We start from the raw sequence: 13,799 nt of genomic DNA, 5'->3' as shown, positions 1-13,799 counted from the left end.
TGCACTGTAGCCAGTGATCATGACCAACATAGGCTGACCAGCATAAGCAGTGATGATGACCAACATATTGCTTGTCCTTCATCAGGACATCGTGTTATTGTCATAACTAGCCTATGTGAGAAAAGAATGTATGTCTATATTTCGCTCAGAACAGTGGAGCAGGATGCTATGAAACTTCTCCTGAAACACTAGTGCACTGATAAAACTGTGACAAATTGCTTTCTTACTTTTACAGCACTGACTTGGGGCCATTTTAAATTGATGCAAAGCCCGTTTTTTTCCCTAATATGTTTGAGATTTTAGGCAATGAGAAGAAGTCAAAGAGTAAATCTAAAAATCGAAAATGAGTTAACAATGGTACTCATTATTATTAGTCCCAGAATGTTTACTATTAAAAAAAAATCACCATTTAATCTTCCCTCCTTTCTCACAATACTTGCCATACGCGCACACACACACACGCACACACACACCAGAGATCTCTCTTAGTGATTATCTCATTTGGAACACCTGCATATACACCATTCAGACTCTCAATTGGGAAAAAAATACAAAAATTTAAAAAAATGATTTATCACTGGCTTATTTGTCTGACGCTGCAAGGTTGCGTATGACCACGCGTCTCGCTCCGTCTGTCTTTGAAATGTGTCTTTGTCTGTTTTGGATACGTGCATGTGTTTCTTTGATTGCGTTTGTGTGTGTCTCAGTGTGTCTGGGTCTGTGTCTGTGACAGTGTCACCTTTTGTGACAGAGGGGGGTTGTCTCTCACCTGCTGTCTCTCTGCTTAGACTCCATCTGTTGCCTCTCATTCCATCTCATTGATATTCTTTTATCTTCTCTGACCTCTCAGAATTCAGGGCCCTCTATTCAGAGCACATTATATTCCCCATTCAGGACTACCCCCCCCCCCCCCCACCAAAAAAAAACCCCACCTTCATAGTTCAATGTACATACATACAGCGATTCCTGAAATTTCTCTGTCCCTGATTCTTATTACTTAACTAGGACTAAACTTTTATCACTGAAGGGCAGAGTTTGGATACGCTATTGAAAGAGTGCTGGAACTCATTTATAAATGAGAAACATTTGGTGTTTGCTGATAAACATACATCATCATCACAACATTTTTTGTTAAAATTGACAGTGTTGTCTGTTACACACATCAGACCGAATGCACCGTGTTTTTTGGGTTTTTTTTTTTGTCAGCATGCGTATTTGCTGTATATTTGCCACAGTTTTTCAAGGGCTTTCCTAAAATAGCAGTTACATATCTGTGGGGTGTTTGTTTATGGGTCAGCGGGAGACGGGGGACCAGTTGAATGGAAAACCCAATCCCAGTCAAACCCCGTCCGTCAAGGACGGTGTAATCTGGCAACATCACACTTGTTAGCTGAGCTCACATCTGGGTCATTTGCATTTTAATGCACCTGTCAGATTAAGAACATGTTTTTAGAGGGTTAGGGAGGAGAGAGATATGAAAGAGAGAGAGAGAGAGAGAAAGAGAGAGAAAGAGAGAAGAGCCTGGCTGCACAGGGAGTCTGTCACAGTTGCTCCACTCTACCTGCCCACCTCCCCCCTCGATCTCGCCAACCGCCGGTTCTGACATCTAAAGGCACCATTATGGGCATAAATCACCCACTAATTAAGCAATGTTATTTAATTAAGAGCGCCTGGCGTGTGGAAATCTCATTAATCATGCCCATTTTAGAGAGAGTCATCGTCTGCGGGTGAGGTGGGGGGGTTGGTGGTGGTGGGAGGTGGGTAGCTGTCTGCTGGGACACGGAGCCACAGCTGCAGGGAGAGAATGGGAAGAAGAGAAAGGGGGAGGGGAACATTTCCTTTGTCCCCAGTACCCACAGTTTGGGCGGGGGGGGGGGGGCACGAAAATAGGGCAAGGCGATGCATCTAGAGACCCATGAGCCGTTTAAAGCAGGGATAACAAGGCAGTCCCTGTTAAAATGTGTTCCCCCTCTGTTCTCCTCCATACCCACAACTGCCAGCTCAGTCTCTCTCCTGAGAGGAGTAATTCCACCAGGAGCATGCCCACAGATTACAATAGGGTTATGAAAAGGGCTGTTACGGTATTTACGTTCATCTGCCACACAAAGGCACTGTGAATGGAGAGCTCTCCCAGTGACTGCACAGGCAACAGGGAGAGGTCTGCACTTGGTTTATTTGAAAATGTCCTCTCTTCATTCATCCGTGTCTCTGAGCATGTAAAGAAACAAACTCACGCCTAAACCACACAGTCCCATATGAAACTGATATTGAATATTGTGTCTCATCTTCTCTTTCTTCTCTCTCTTTTACTCTATCTCCCTCCCTCTCTATTTCTCTCTGTTCCTCTACCCTTCTCTCTCTCCTTTCTCATTCATTCCCTCTTTCTCTCACTCCTTCTCTGTCTCTCTCTGGCCCCATACACTATCTCTTTACCCCCCCCCTCTCTCTCTGTCTTTCTCACCCATACACATATAAAATCATAAAAGACATGACCTATTGGTGTCTCAGAATTGATGTCATGTTGATGGTAACAGAGATCAGGGCTGGGATTTTTAAGTTGTTGTGTTTAGGGTCTCACACAGGATCAATACACGATGCTTGAGAAAATAAACAATGTCTGTCCTCAGCACATTACATCGACCCCACAGACCAGGCGAGCAGGAAAGGTCAAACACAAAGGTCAGACAGTGGGATCCAAAGCACTGATCTAGAGTCAGCATCCGCCATCTGAAGTCTTAATTATACCTCTTACAAAGTAAAAGGTCTCACTGACTTTAGATCAAGACTTTGAGGCTATTTCTACCAGTACTGCATCACCATTAGATGCATCAGCTAACTGGGGCAAGGGGAGGGGAAAGGGGGTATATAGAGTAGAGGTTGGATCTGCTGCACTCTCACAGGTCAGTCCCAAGTGATTAGAGCAAGACATTGGATAAGCGCTGTTATTGTGACAACTCTAGCACTCTCCAGGGAGCTGCAGACACACCAGCCAGAGTTATGAATACACTATGTATACTTGGCTATATGGCTGACATACATACATACATGTATAGATTTTCTCTTGAGGATTGGAGAGCTATCACCTGTGTGCAAGCAAAGGCATATAAGGCTTTTTTTTTTTGTGTATTTCCAATTTGTGCGTTTGTGTGTGTAGGAGAAGAGAAAGGGCAAGAAAGAGAGCGTGTGTATGCATTTTCTTGTTCGGTAAATCTCTCCGCCTCATTGTGGTTCATTAGCATACTTGAGAGCAACTCAGTGTTGTTTTGATATTGCACACTTTTTTTTTGTTGTTGTTGTTGTTGTTGTTTTTTTGTTTGTTTGTTTGTTTTTTTACCAGCACACTACTATAAATTATACTGTTTTTGCTCCACAGCCGTCAGCTTTACATAAAATATGAGTCATGAAACTCAACTTGACATTTTTAAACACTGCACTCACGTCTGAGCCAAGTCTCCCAGAGGGAGATCAACAACAAAACTCCATTTAATGAGAATTTTGCTTGAGCAAGAGTAAATGTGATTACTTCGTCTGTAATTGCGTATCATAAACAACATCAAATACTTCTTTCCATATACTTGCCTGTTAAATTTTGTTAATTTTTGGAACAGCCCATGAGGAAAATATCGCCTGAAATGCAAATATTGGTGTGAAATAGCTACATTATTCAGTGAACACTTCCTATGCTGCACTCCAGCTTCCTTCTCATTACCTAAGAGAGAAGGAGCTAAAATGTTGAGGGGTTTAGAGACCAAATTTAGCATTAAAAGAATACTGACTGCGCTAAAAGCATGGTGGCCCAACTAACTCATTCCAGCTGAATGAGGAAGAGGATCGTACACAATCCAAAGGGCCAAGGACAGCAACGATAGCACCGTTTTAATAGAGTGAGGACGTGATGGCAAGAACAGTGGCAAAAGGACACCTTACTCTATTGAATGAGAGAAGATTATATAGAGCGTTTATGTGATTAAAACATTTGTACCTTGACTCGGGGCCAAATTAACAGATCACCAAAAAGACTACTACTTCAGTGGCTAAGATGATGCTCAACAAAAATTCACACCAAAAAGGACCAGATGTGGGCATGGAGTCTGTCAGACATTGAGGTCACTTCAAATAAAGGACAGTGTGGGTTGTCATGGTGCCTCTCACAATATTGCAACCGGTGGAGAAAAATGATGTGTAAAAGCTAAATGAAGGTTTTATAAACCACAGGGGGTTTTCAGAAGAGGGGGGAGTGTTGGACCACCACAGCAGGTCTGTGTTCTTCAGTCGGAGCTTTGACACCCTGTGACACAGCTTGAAGGCTGGGCTGGCCGGTGAAGGCTGCCAGTGTGTTACATACATATTCATGCTCATGACTTCAAAACCTGGAGGCTCAGGGGCTTTTATTGCAGCACAAGTTTACTGCAGTTGTTTGTATTCAAATGTGTTGCACAGCAAGAACGTACTCTTAGGAGTGGTTCTAGGATTTTTTTTTTTTTTTTTTTTCAGCTGGTCACCAAGGGAGTACAATGGTAGTTACAGGATTGCCACCAAAGCTGAAAATGTACTGCATATGTGGAATAGTCCAATGAAATGCAAATTTCAGAAAGAGCAAGCTAACAAATCAATGTATGTATAAATCAATAAATATTATATGATTTGTACTTGTGAGGCAATACCCAGACCTTACATCAAAAGTAGTATCCAGGAAGAAAGAGCTAAATAAAGCCAGTGTGATAAAGTTATGATTCATTAAAATAAGCATTAAAAGCAAATTTAAAATGTACAAAAGTGTAACTGTTGCCCAAGATTCTGAAATAGCCAATTATTGTAGGGCTCTTGCCCTGCAATCCTGATTTTTAAAGGAGACTGGTCTGCTTTTATCGTGCAACGTGATTTGAATGGCTCATCTTGTTTACCGTGACCGGTATCTCCTCTACCGGTATTGGTATCTGATGTAATATTTCAACCTGGTTCCTCTATCTCACTGCTCTCAGCGAGTTTACAGGGCTTCTCCACCAAGAAGAAGCTCAGAATGTCTGTTTGCCTTTTAGACATGTCTTTCTTCCTTCAAAATGAAAAAAAAAGAAAAGCGAAACAGAATCACACAAACATTTAACATCTCTTTGGTGGTCAACAGCAAAAAATGCCCATGTTCAAGCAACATTACGAGCTACAGTAGCTTGTGAGCCTAGCGTGTAGGTAGACAGAGCTGAACTTCAAACCGTTAACAGCTGTTAAGTGGATACGACATGGTTGACAAGTCATCTCCTGCTAAGTATTGCATTAGCTTCTAAGAAAATAGCAGCACTTCATGTAGAAGACTTACCTGATATTGTGCAGTGAGTGATTGTGCAATCATGTTGTAGGACTTTGCCGTGTGTCTGACAAAACGCTGAATCTAATTCTTGAGTAAAAAAAAACCCCAAACCATTCCGTGTCTACATGTAGGTTTAGGCCTACGCAGTATAGCCTAAAGCAACATCATGATTACACTGCATTTGCAAGGAAAAAATCCTTTGACTAGTCACTGTATCAACACTGTTAGAAAGGCACTGGAAATAGAATTTGTTGTGGGTTGATTCGTTATGACAGAAAAAGTAGATACTTTGGTAAACATTTGAAAGTGGTACCAAGAACTCTGGGGGCATCCTGGCCCCCCGCAGACCTGCCCCTATGCAACTAAAAATAATTACTACTGTAATCACTGCAAGCTTTCAAGGCTGAGAGAGAGAAACCCAGCATGTGATCTGTTCCTTCAGCAAACCAGGACAAAGCATGTGGACTAAATAAGTCTATGTTTCTTTGTTTCTTGCATTCCATCTCAGGGCATGTGTGCTTAGTGCTGGTGACCCCATTTCTTCAAGTCTACGACTCCTTCCCTGATATAAGGTACCATTTTTCATGCAATAGACTATGATGAATTAACAAACAGGACATGGGGAAAGCTATATCTCTTGGTCTCGAGGACAGGGGGAACTGGGGGCTGTGTGTGTGTGTGTGTGTGTGTGTGTGTGTGTGTGTGTGTGTTTGGGGGGGGGGGGGCATAGCAGTGGCTTTGTGCATTTCTTTGAGCTCAAGCTCCTGCGCTTCCATAGGCTGGCAAACAGTTTTTGAACTTTAATTTCAGTGGGCTAATTGCCTGACTACGGTAATTTCTCATTATTTGATGAATGATGCATTCCTCAGTGATGAATAGCGACAGCAGGTTCCTCTTCACTAGGCCTAATTTGTACTCCAGGGTCACGGAGCAACGATCCCTTTCCCTGGAAAGCATCCTCAATCTGTCCTCTCTCAGCTTTATCATTACGGTACCTTGGTGAATTAAAACGATTGTGATGTGTGCAAGGGGAGGAAGGCTGGGTTGTTTTTGTCAGCGTTATTTTGACCCTGTCTTTCAGTAGGAGAGAATGATTGACAGGACTGAAACTAAGGTGGTAAAAGTGACCCTCTGTCTTCACTTAGCGCCCTACGCTGTGCATGAAACAAATTCACCGTCACGACTCAAGAGACGAGAGGTTGTTGCTTGGTGACGTTATTTTAACTGTGCAGAGCAGAGGTTGGCAGTCTAACAAGGTTAAATGAGGTAAACACCAAATAAAAAAATAAAAAGTGAGCACAGCTACATATTTTGAGGTGTTGCCAGGCTTCTCACTTTCACTGGTGTCATGGCAACTGGGGCCATGCTGATGTGGGCATTTTAAGGACAAAGGTGTTACCATAGCAGTGGGCACAAAGACGATACAGGTAGCAGAGACATGTTCCAGGCAGTCCTAAGATTGTTAGGTCATTATGTCCTGAGCAGCCCAGGAATTTGATTGAATTGATTTAACTAATGAATGTCTTAATGATTAAATCTGGTTCTGGGAAATGTGGTCATGATTAGGTTATGAAACCAAAAATATTACTTCACAAAAAAAAAAAAAAAAACATCTTCGTCAATAACATTAGAGCACAGACAGTCTGACCACACACTGAGAGCAGAGCTACAATACCCATAACTACTGTTTCCAGGCCAACTGGTTAGTGTTAGTTCAAATAATTTAAACCAAGCTTAAGTGAGAGGCGATCCTGAATCAGTTTGGAAATGACTGGCTACCCTGATTCAGTGGGGCATGGCTTCACACTGACTGCTGTAAAAAGCTCATCATGTTGCCCAGTGGGCAGTGTGTGCGGGCGCTGTACAGGCTTCTATTTGAGCCTTCAGAGCCATTCAGTGTTGATTATTCATGGAGCCCCTTTACTGATGTTCCAGCACACTGAACTCCTCTTCTCATTAGGTCACCCGCCTTGCAGGCCATTAAAATTTCAGTGATCATGAATAAGTCAGAAAGGACCACTGCCTTTAATCACTCTCTCTGTGTGTGTGTGTGTGTGAGAGAGAGAGAGAGAGAGAGAGAGAGAGAGAGTGAGAACCTTCTCCATTCCTTTCCTTTTGGAATAAACCCTTACCCCTGACAATCCCTCCCTGTGAACAAACTTCACCATTTCGGAAAAACACTGTTTGCCCAATTAGACACCGAAAGAGGAGGACCGTTTGCTTTGATATGAGCCACTGGTGATTTAGTGTTGCACGGAAGCCTGACAGAGTTTTCAGAGATATCGATTAAAAATTCCACAGTAAGTAAACGACTCCCTGCGGGATCTCCGTGGCAACTGGACCCCATCCAAGCCGCGGTGCATTACACTGACTTTACGCAGATATAAATCCCCATTCTAATCAAGGGGGCTTTATTTGCGGGTAAGGCAAGGTGATTTGTTAGCATGCGCCTCACATTTTCATTAATGACGGCCTGTCAAGAAGCCTTAATGAATGGAATATTGACGTAAAATTATTTATTATGCGCTGGCAATGCAGCCCTCTAATGAACAAACATACAGACATAAAGTATTTCTCAGATAAGGATGTGGATGAACGCAACAAAAAAAAAAAAAAAAAGAATGCGTTGCCATTAGGATTTCATGAATAATAGGCTACATGCAAATCCACCTCTTCCATTTCGTCTTTGAATATCGCGTAGATTTGGCAATTTGAAAGTAATACGAGTTAATGGCTAGAGGAAGGGAGGAGCAATTAGCATTCATTAAGATGAAAGCTTGTTAAACCTGTCTGTACTGACTAATAGGATAATGTGATTACCGCAGCACCATTTGTAATGAGAGCAAAAAGCCCGGGTGGCTGTATTTAGCACTCTTCAAGAGAGTTGGGCCTCATGACCGACTGTGTCTGTGCTTACAGCATATATTTAAAATACTTAGACAACTTAAACAAGCAGAATTTTCTTTCTTGTATAAATATGTGTGCATATATTAGAGAGAGAGAGAGGGAGAGAGAGTAGCGGTATGTTTAACGTTGGACAGTAGTGAATATTTTGTGAATATTCTTCCCAATTTCAAATGGTTTGTGTGAATTCTGTTCAGGTTGTAAGGCTTGTATGTGACATATATTCCCATATCATTAACATTATTCAAAACAGGTCATGTGAGAGAGACTATCAGACACAGAAATTAAAACTTTGCACCACTACACAAAGCCCTCTGATTGTCTTGTTTTCAACTACCATTTTACCATTCATTCCCACTGTTATCTGGCAAGAAGAGGTGTGGTAGTTTTGAACTAGTTACTAGTTGATATACACTTGGCCAGAGAAAACAGACAGACTGTTGTGGCTGGCACAGTCAACTCCCGTTTCTCCAAATCTGAAACTGGAGCTTTAGTTTACACCAGACTGGCCCAGATTCTTACCCACTCATCCTTGAGATGATGCATGGCCGTGGACCCTTAACAGATGAGACTCACAGAGGTCAGAATGATGGCTATTAAGAATATATGTCATTTTTCATCCAAGCAAACAGTACGTTGTGTGTCATGAATCACCTCTATACTCCAGATTTGTAGCATAGCACATGAAAAATCAAGAGAAAAATAGGTTGTTCTGATCACCCAATTGTGGTAACATTACGAATTGAGGACGCATTAAGCATGCGTTAACCAGAGCTAATTTTAAAGCCTTGATGGAAATTAAAACTCTTTTTTTATTATTCAAATGATTTCCTAGGTTGTCTTTTTAGGTGTTAACATAAGTAATCACTGTAATATTCTGAACAATTTAAATTCATCCTGTAATTTGGTTGTAATTTTAGGCTCATCGCTTGTGTATTTGGTGGATAACAGTCAAGTGCTTATAAAAAATGTCAGCAGATTTCCAAATTGAAACAAATTACACAACGACACAAATCTTCATGAAAAATTGTACACATCAGCAATACAAAATGGTCTACTTGTGAGCAATATTATATTGTAATGGGTTCTTTCTTGTTATTTGTTCAGCAATAGAGTCAATCTCAGATATTTATTATTGTAATTACTTTTCTGGAATGTGTTTGCTTTTCACTCTAATTGATGTTTTAATTAGAAACGACGAACAACATATTTTCGGATAACGAGTGACTTTGTTGCCTCGTTGTCGGTCGGCTTAGCACAGTAGTGGCATTTTCGTCATAGACACGTGCAGGGAGTCAGCCCAGGTTAAGCACTACATCCGTCATTATCAGGGTACTTGTTCCAAACTAATGGTTATCACAAACACAGATTCTAATGCTAGGGAAAAGCTAGGGAAGTGGATTGCGACTGAGAGAATGTCAAGTAAGATAAAGCCATGTCTGACTCATTCCAGGTAAAGCATTCACACTTCTTGTTTACAGAGGCAGATTGAAATTGATCTGTTCTGACAGCTACCATCATGACACTTAGCAGTGGAGCTGTGGTAACCCTTTCTCTCTCTCTCTCTCTCTCTCTCTCTCTCTCTCTCTCTCTCTCTCTCTCTCTCTTTCTCTTTCTCTCTCTCTCTCTGTCTCTGGCTTTCCTCCTCCTTCCTTTCTGTTTGTTTTTTCTTTTTACAGACCTCATATGGTGACCGAGTACATGGGCATTAGGAATGAGAGCTTTATGAAGATTGCAGCCGTTGGCACATGGATGGGCGACTTTGTCACAGCATGGATGGTTAGAAAATAACCAATACTTATGACACCGTTTTGTCCACTTAGGACAACCCTCTGAAGCGCGCAGAACCTTGAATGATTTTAGAGACCTCGCTTCTTAACCTGTGCAGAATGACACTGAGAAAGTGGAGTTCATCTCCTCCGGTGTGTGTGTGTTTACTCATGTTTCATCATATGTTTGATTGTCAAACCTTTCCCTGGAGTAATTTTAACGGTTCAAATTATCAGACATAACAATTCATACTTATTTAAACAGCTTCTTATGCAATATATCAAAATGATAAACAAATTTCCAAATAATTGCATCAAATGTGCAAATTTAAATGTCAGATGAAAGGCTAGAGTCAGAAGGTCACTAACAAGCACAGATCGGCAGGAGGTCAGAGCTATGATGAGCCAAATATCACAAACAGTGCGTACAAATCACAGGAATGTAAAATGAGCAGTAGAAATACCTGTAACTGTGTGGAAAGAGCATAATCTATATTCTAAATCTTTAAAATACAGTACTAATACTGGTGTATTCTCACCTGCTACACTGTGTAGCCTACACATCAGAAATGTCCTGCTGTGGGAAATGGCCTGATATTACATGGTTGTGTTCCCAGATACCTTTCAAGTACGCATTGATTTTGTTTTAACAGACTAGATTGACAGGTCACGAGTTTGTGACATTCAGGCTGAAGGGAGCAAAATGACAAGCCCCCCGTGCTCAGGGCGTATATTAGTATTCTGCTATACATGCGCGAGGGAGAGAACGGGCAGTGGATGCAACGAAGTGCTGAATCGTAACGTTACGGCAAGCTTTTTTACATTCCATTAATTCGACAAGGCACCTTCCGAGATGACCTCCATGTCTCCTCAACACACACTCTTTTTTTGTTTGCTTATTTGGAGAAGGAGGATGTGTCTTTGTCCTCAGACAGGTGTCTGTTTTGAGACGCTTTTGAGACAAATTTTTTCCTACCTCAGCTTGTTTTTAGCTGGAAGGGTTTTTTTTGTTTGTTTTTTTTGGGGGGAGTGAGGGGGGGGGGTGATTGGGCTTCGGCCTTAGAGAGATGAGCAGTCTACTGACAGAATAACCTTGCTCGATTGTGACACCTGATGACGTTGATTTGCATAGTGGTGCATTAAATGCCGGATCTGCATGAGAGGGAGCGCGTTCTCTTTAATTACCATTAATGATCGGCTTCGAAATTGTTCCCCAGACACTTTACAACAGTCGAGGCATGTGGGACACGAGCTTTAACAAGGGCAGGTGGGCAAATAAGCATGTAGTTATTTAGAACTTTAATACTGATGGATTGACACAAGGGAAAATTTAAGGTAGTCTAAAAAGTACAAGTTTTTGACCCTAACATATATATATATACACACACACACACACACACACACACACACACATTTTTTCCAGCTCAATGTCTGTTGTGCTTACTCCTTTATGGAGAAGCAGTCAAGTATGAAATTAAGGATTCACATTATTTTCTATATTTGCTTTGCGTAATTCAGACGTATGAATACAATGTAAATATAGTATGTGTGTTATTTTATTGATGCTTTGTTCTCAGGTGACTGACATGATGCTTCAGGACCAGCATTACCCAGACTGGGGAAAGGCAGCCAGGAGGTTTTGGAAACAGGGGAACAACAGGATAGTGCTTTTCTGGTTGGTAATCAACAGCATGTTTTTATAATTGCTGGTGTCTTTGTGTTTACAGTTGCTCTTTTTATGTATGTAAAGCCTTTGGATCAGAGCCATTTAAAGACTATCTGTATTTGTGTGTGTGTGTGTGTGTGTGTGTGTGTGTGTGTGTGTGTGTGTGTGTGTGAGCATGTGTGTCAGCTGTAAGACATTTGTCTTGGTTAAGACAGAACCTATTAATGGTCTGTGTTGTGTACTCACTACTATTTGCATTTCCTGGCTGCAGTACCTGGTCTGTTTAGCACACAGGGTTTTGCTCATGAGGAACCTCTTAGCCATGATCCTCTGTAGGGTTGCCCATGGTCAATAGCACAGTTAATCTCCCTCAACTCTATGTCAGTACCTATAATTAGTGGAACAAGAAAGGCAAAATCAATCAGCATTCCAAGGTCAGCATGCTTGCCTGACCCCAGTTTTCCCCCTTACAACACAAGCTAACCTGCATATGGCTGTACCACAAACCGGGAACAGTCATTAAGAGTCAGTTCTGGATATGAAGTAATAATACTGACTTTAAGGGATTTGAAAAGGCATTGGATATAAAAAATTAATACAGAATCCACTAGACCCTGAACATGTTGAGACCACTCTAATGTGAATGGAAGAGAGTCCTTAACCTGCTAAGCTGAGATCCCTATACAGGTTGAAACATGTCATGTTTAGTTTTGCAAGTCTCTCCTAGCATTTGCTAGCATTTCAAAATGTCCTTACCATTTTCAGCCTTGTTTGTTACGACATTCTCTAAATGGAGACTGTATTTTATAACATTTTCACCACATATGGCATTTCAATTTGATAATACTTATTCTCATACCTACAAATTGTTTTAAAAGAAAACTGAAATGAATGAGCTGTTTTTGGTCAGAACATTAGAAATTCTTTAGTCTGCTCAGCTTTTTATGTGCCGTTTTTAGTTCTCTTTAGACCATCCGTTTCCCTCTGTTCTCTGAAATATGTGTACATGTCTCCAACTCTGATTAATCTGACAGACCAAAATTCTAATTTATTTTAACCAGAGTAATCAAACTCCACGCAAGGTGCTTGAAAAAAAGCAGTTTTGCACACATAGTATTTGTGTGGTTCTTTGGAGTATCATTTTAGCATTGGCTGCTACCTTTAAACTTTGATAAGACTTTTAAAACCCATACAATATTTTAAGCAGACATATTTAATAAATCTTCTGCAGTTCTCTTACCTTTGTTAATACAGCAGCCTTGACATGAACAGTTCATTGCAATAGACAGACCATCATCTGAAACAATGGGAAAACTGAGTGAAAGTGTGGAGAAGGATATTTCCTGTGTGTCTGACGGAGGATTCCACAAATAGGAGATCACGGATATCAATACCGAGGATACTTTGAGAAAAGAAATTGTCTGCAGAGAGTGCAGAAGCATGGTTGCATGTATAAATTATGAGTTAATTTCCAAGTACTTTAGTATTTGTAGCAATACCAACTACTGATAGGACTGGCAAAATACTTGGTCTGGACTTTCTTTTTACAGTCTATTCCTGATTGTTTCTCTTGTTAGAAATGAGTTATTTATTAGTGGATCAAAGAAGGAGATCAAGAACAAAGGCTTCTGAAAGGGAACAAAGAGTGTTGAAACTCCAAATCCAGCACCAAACGAACACAAGTTTCTTTTAACATTTTGAAAAGCGGTTGGTAATTTTTCACTGTGCTCACTAAAAATTAGATTTTACATTGAAGCCTACAAGCAACTCCATTAGCATAACAGAATATCGATACAAAACATGGCCTAACATGCCCAGTTTCTCCTAATGACAGTAGAAATGAGCCATTAAGGTTTAGTCTGTTGTGTTGTTGCTCTAGGATAGAGACAGACACATGCTGGAATAGTCTCATTCGGTTCCTCTGTTCTCCCTTAGGACAGTTCTAATTTCCCTGACGTCTGTGGTGGTTCTGGTCATCAGCACTGACTGGATCAGCTGGGACAACTTGAACCGTGGTTTCTTGCCCAGTGATGAGGTCTCAAGAGCGTTCCTGGCCTCCTTCATCTTAGTCTTTGACCTGCTCATTGTCATGCAGGTAGGGCTCTCCCGATTGGCTAATTAAATTTGGCCTCCCCCCCACCCCCAGCACAGTCAC

At 41.2% G+C, this 13,799-nt stretch overlaps 1 protein-coding gene across 1 annotated transcript in view; it reads left to right on the top strand.

Annotated features, from left to right (window-relative positions):
* Nucleotides 1-13,799, top strand: part of tmem117 (transmembrane protein 117) — a 37,027-nt gene that overhangs the window by 18,418 nt on the left and 4,810 nt on the right. The window contains exons 3-5 of the mRNA XM_030775878.1: nucleotides 9,889-9,988; nucleotides 11,556-11,653; nucleotides 13,580-13,739. Coding sequence (XP_030631738.1) covers nucleotides 9,889-9,988; nucleotides 11,556-11,653; nucleotides 13,580-13,739 — 358 coding nt within the window. The remainder of the gene's footprint in view (nucleotides 1-9,888; nucleotides 9,989-11,555; nucleotides 11,654-13,579; nucleotides 13,740-13,799) is intronic.

The sequence above is a fragment of the Chanos chanos genome, chromosome 5 (assembly GCF_902362185.1).
Source record: "Chanos chanos chromosome 5, fChaCha1.1, whole genome shotgun sequence".
NCBI classification, from domain to species: domain Eukaryota; kingdom Metazoa; phylum Chordata; class Actinopteri; order Gonorynchiformes; family Chanidae; genus Chanos; species Chanos chanos.
This window is presented reverse-complemented; position numbering and strand designations above follow the sequence as displayed.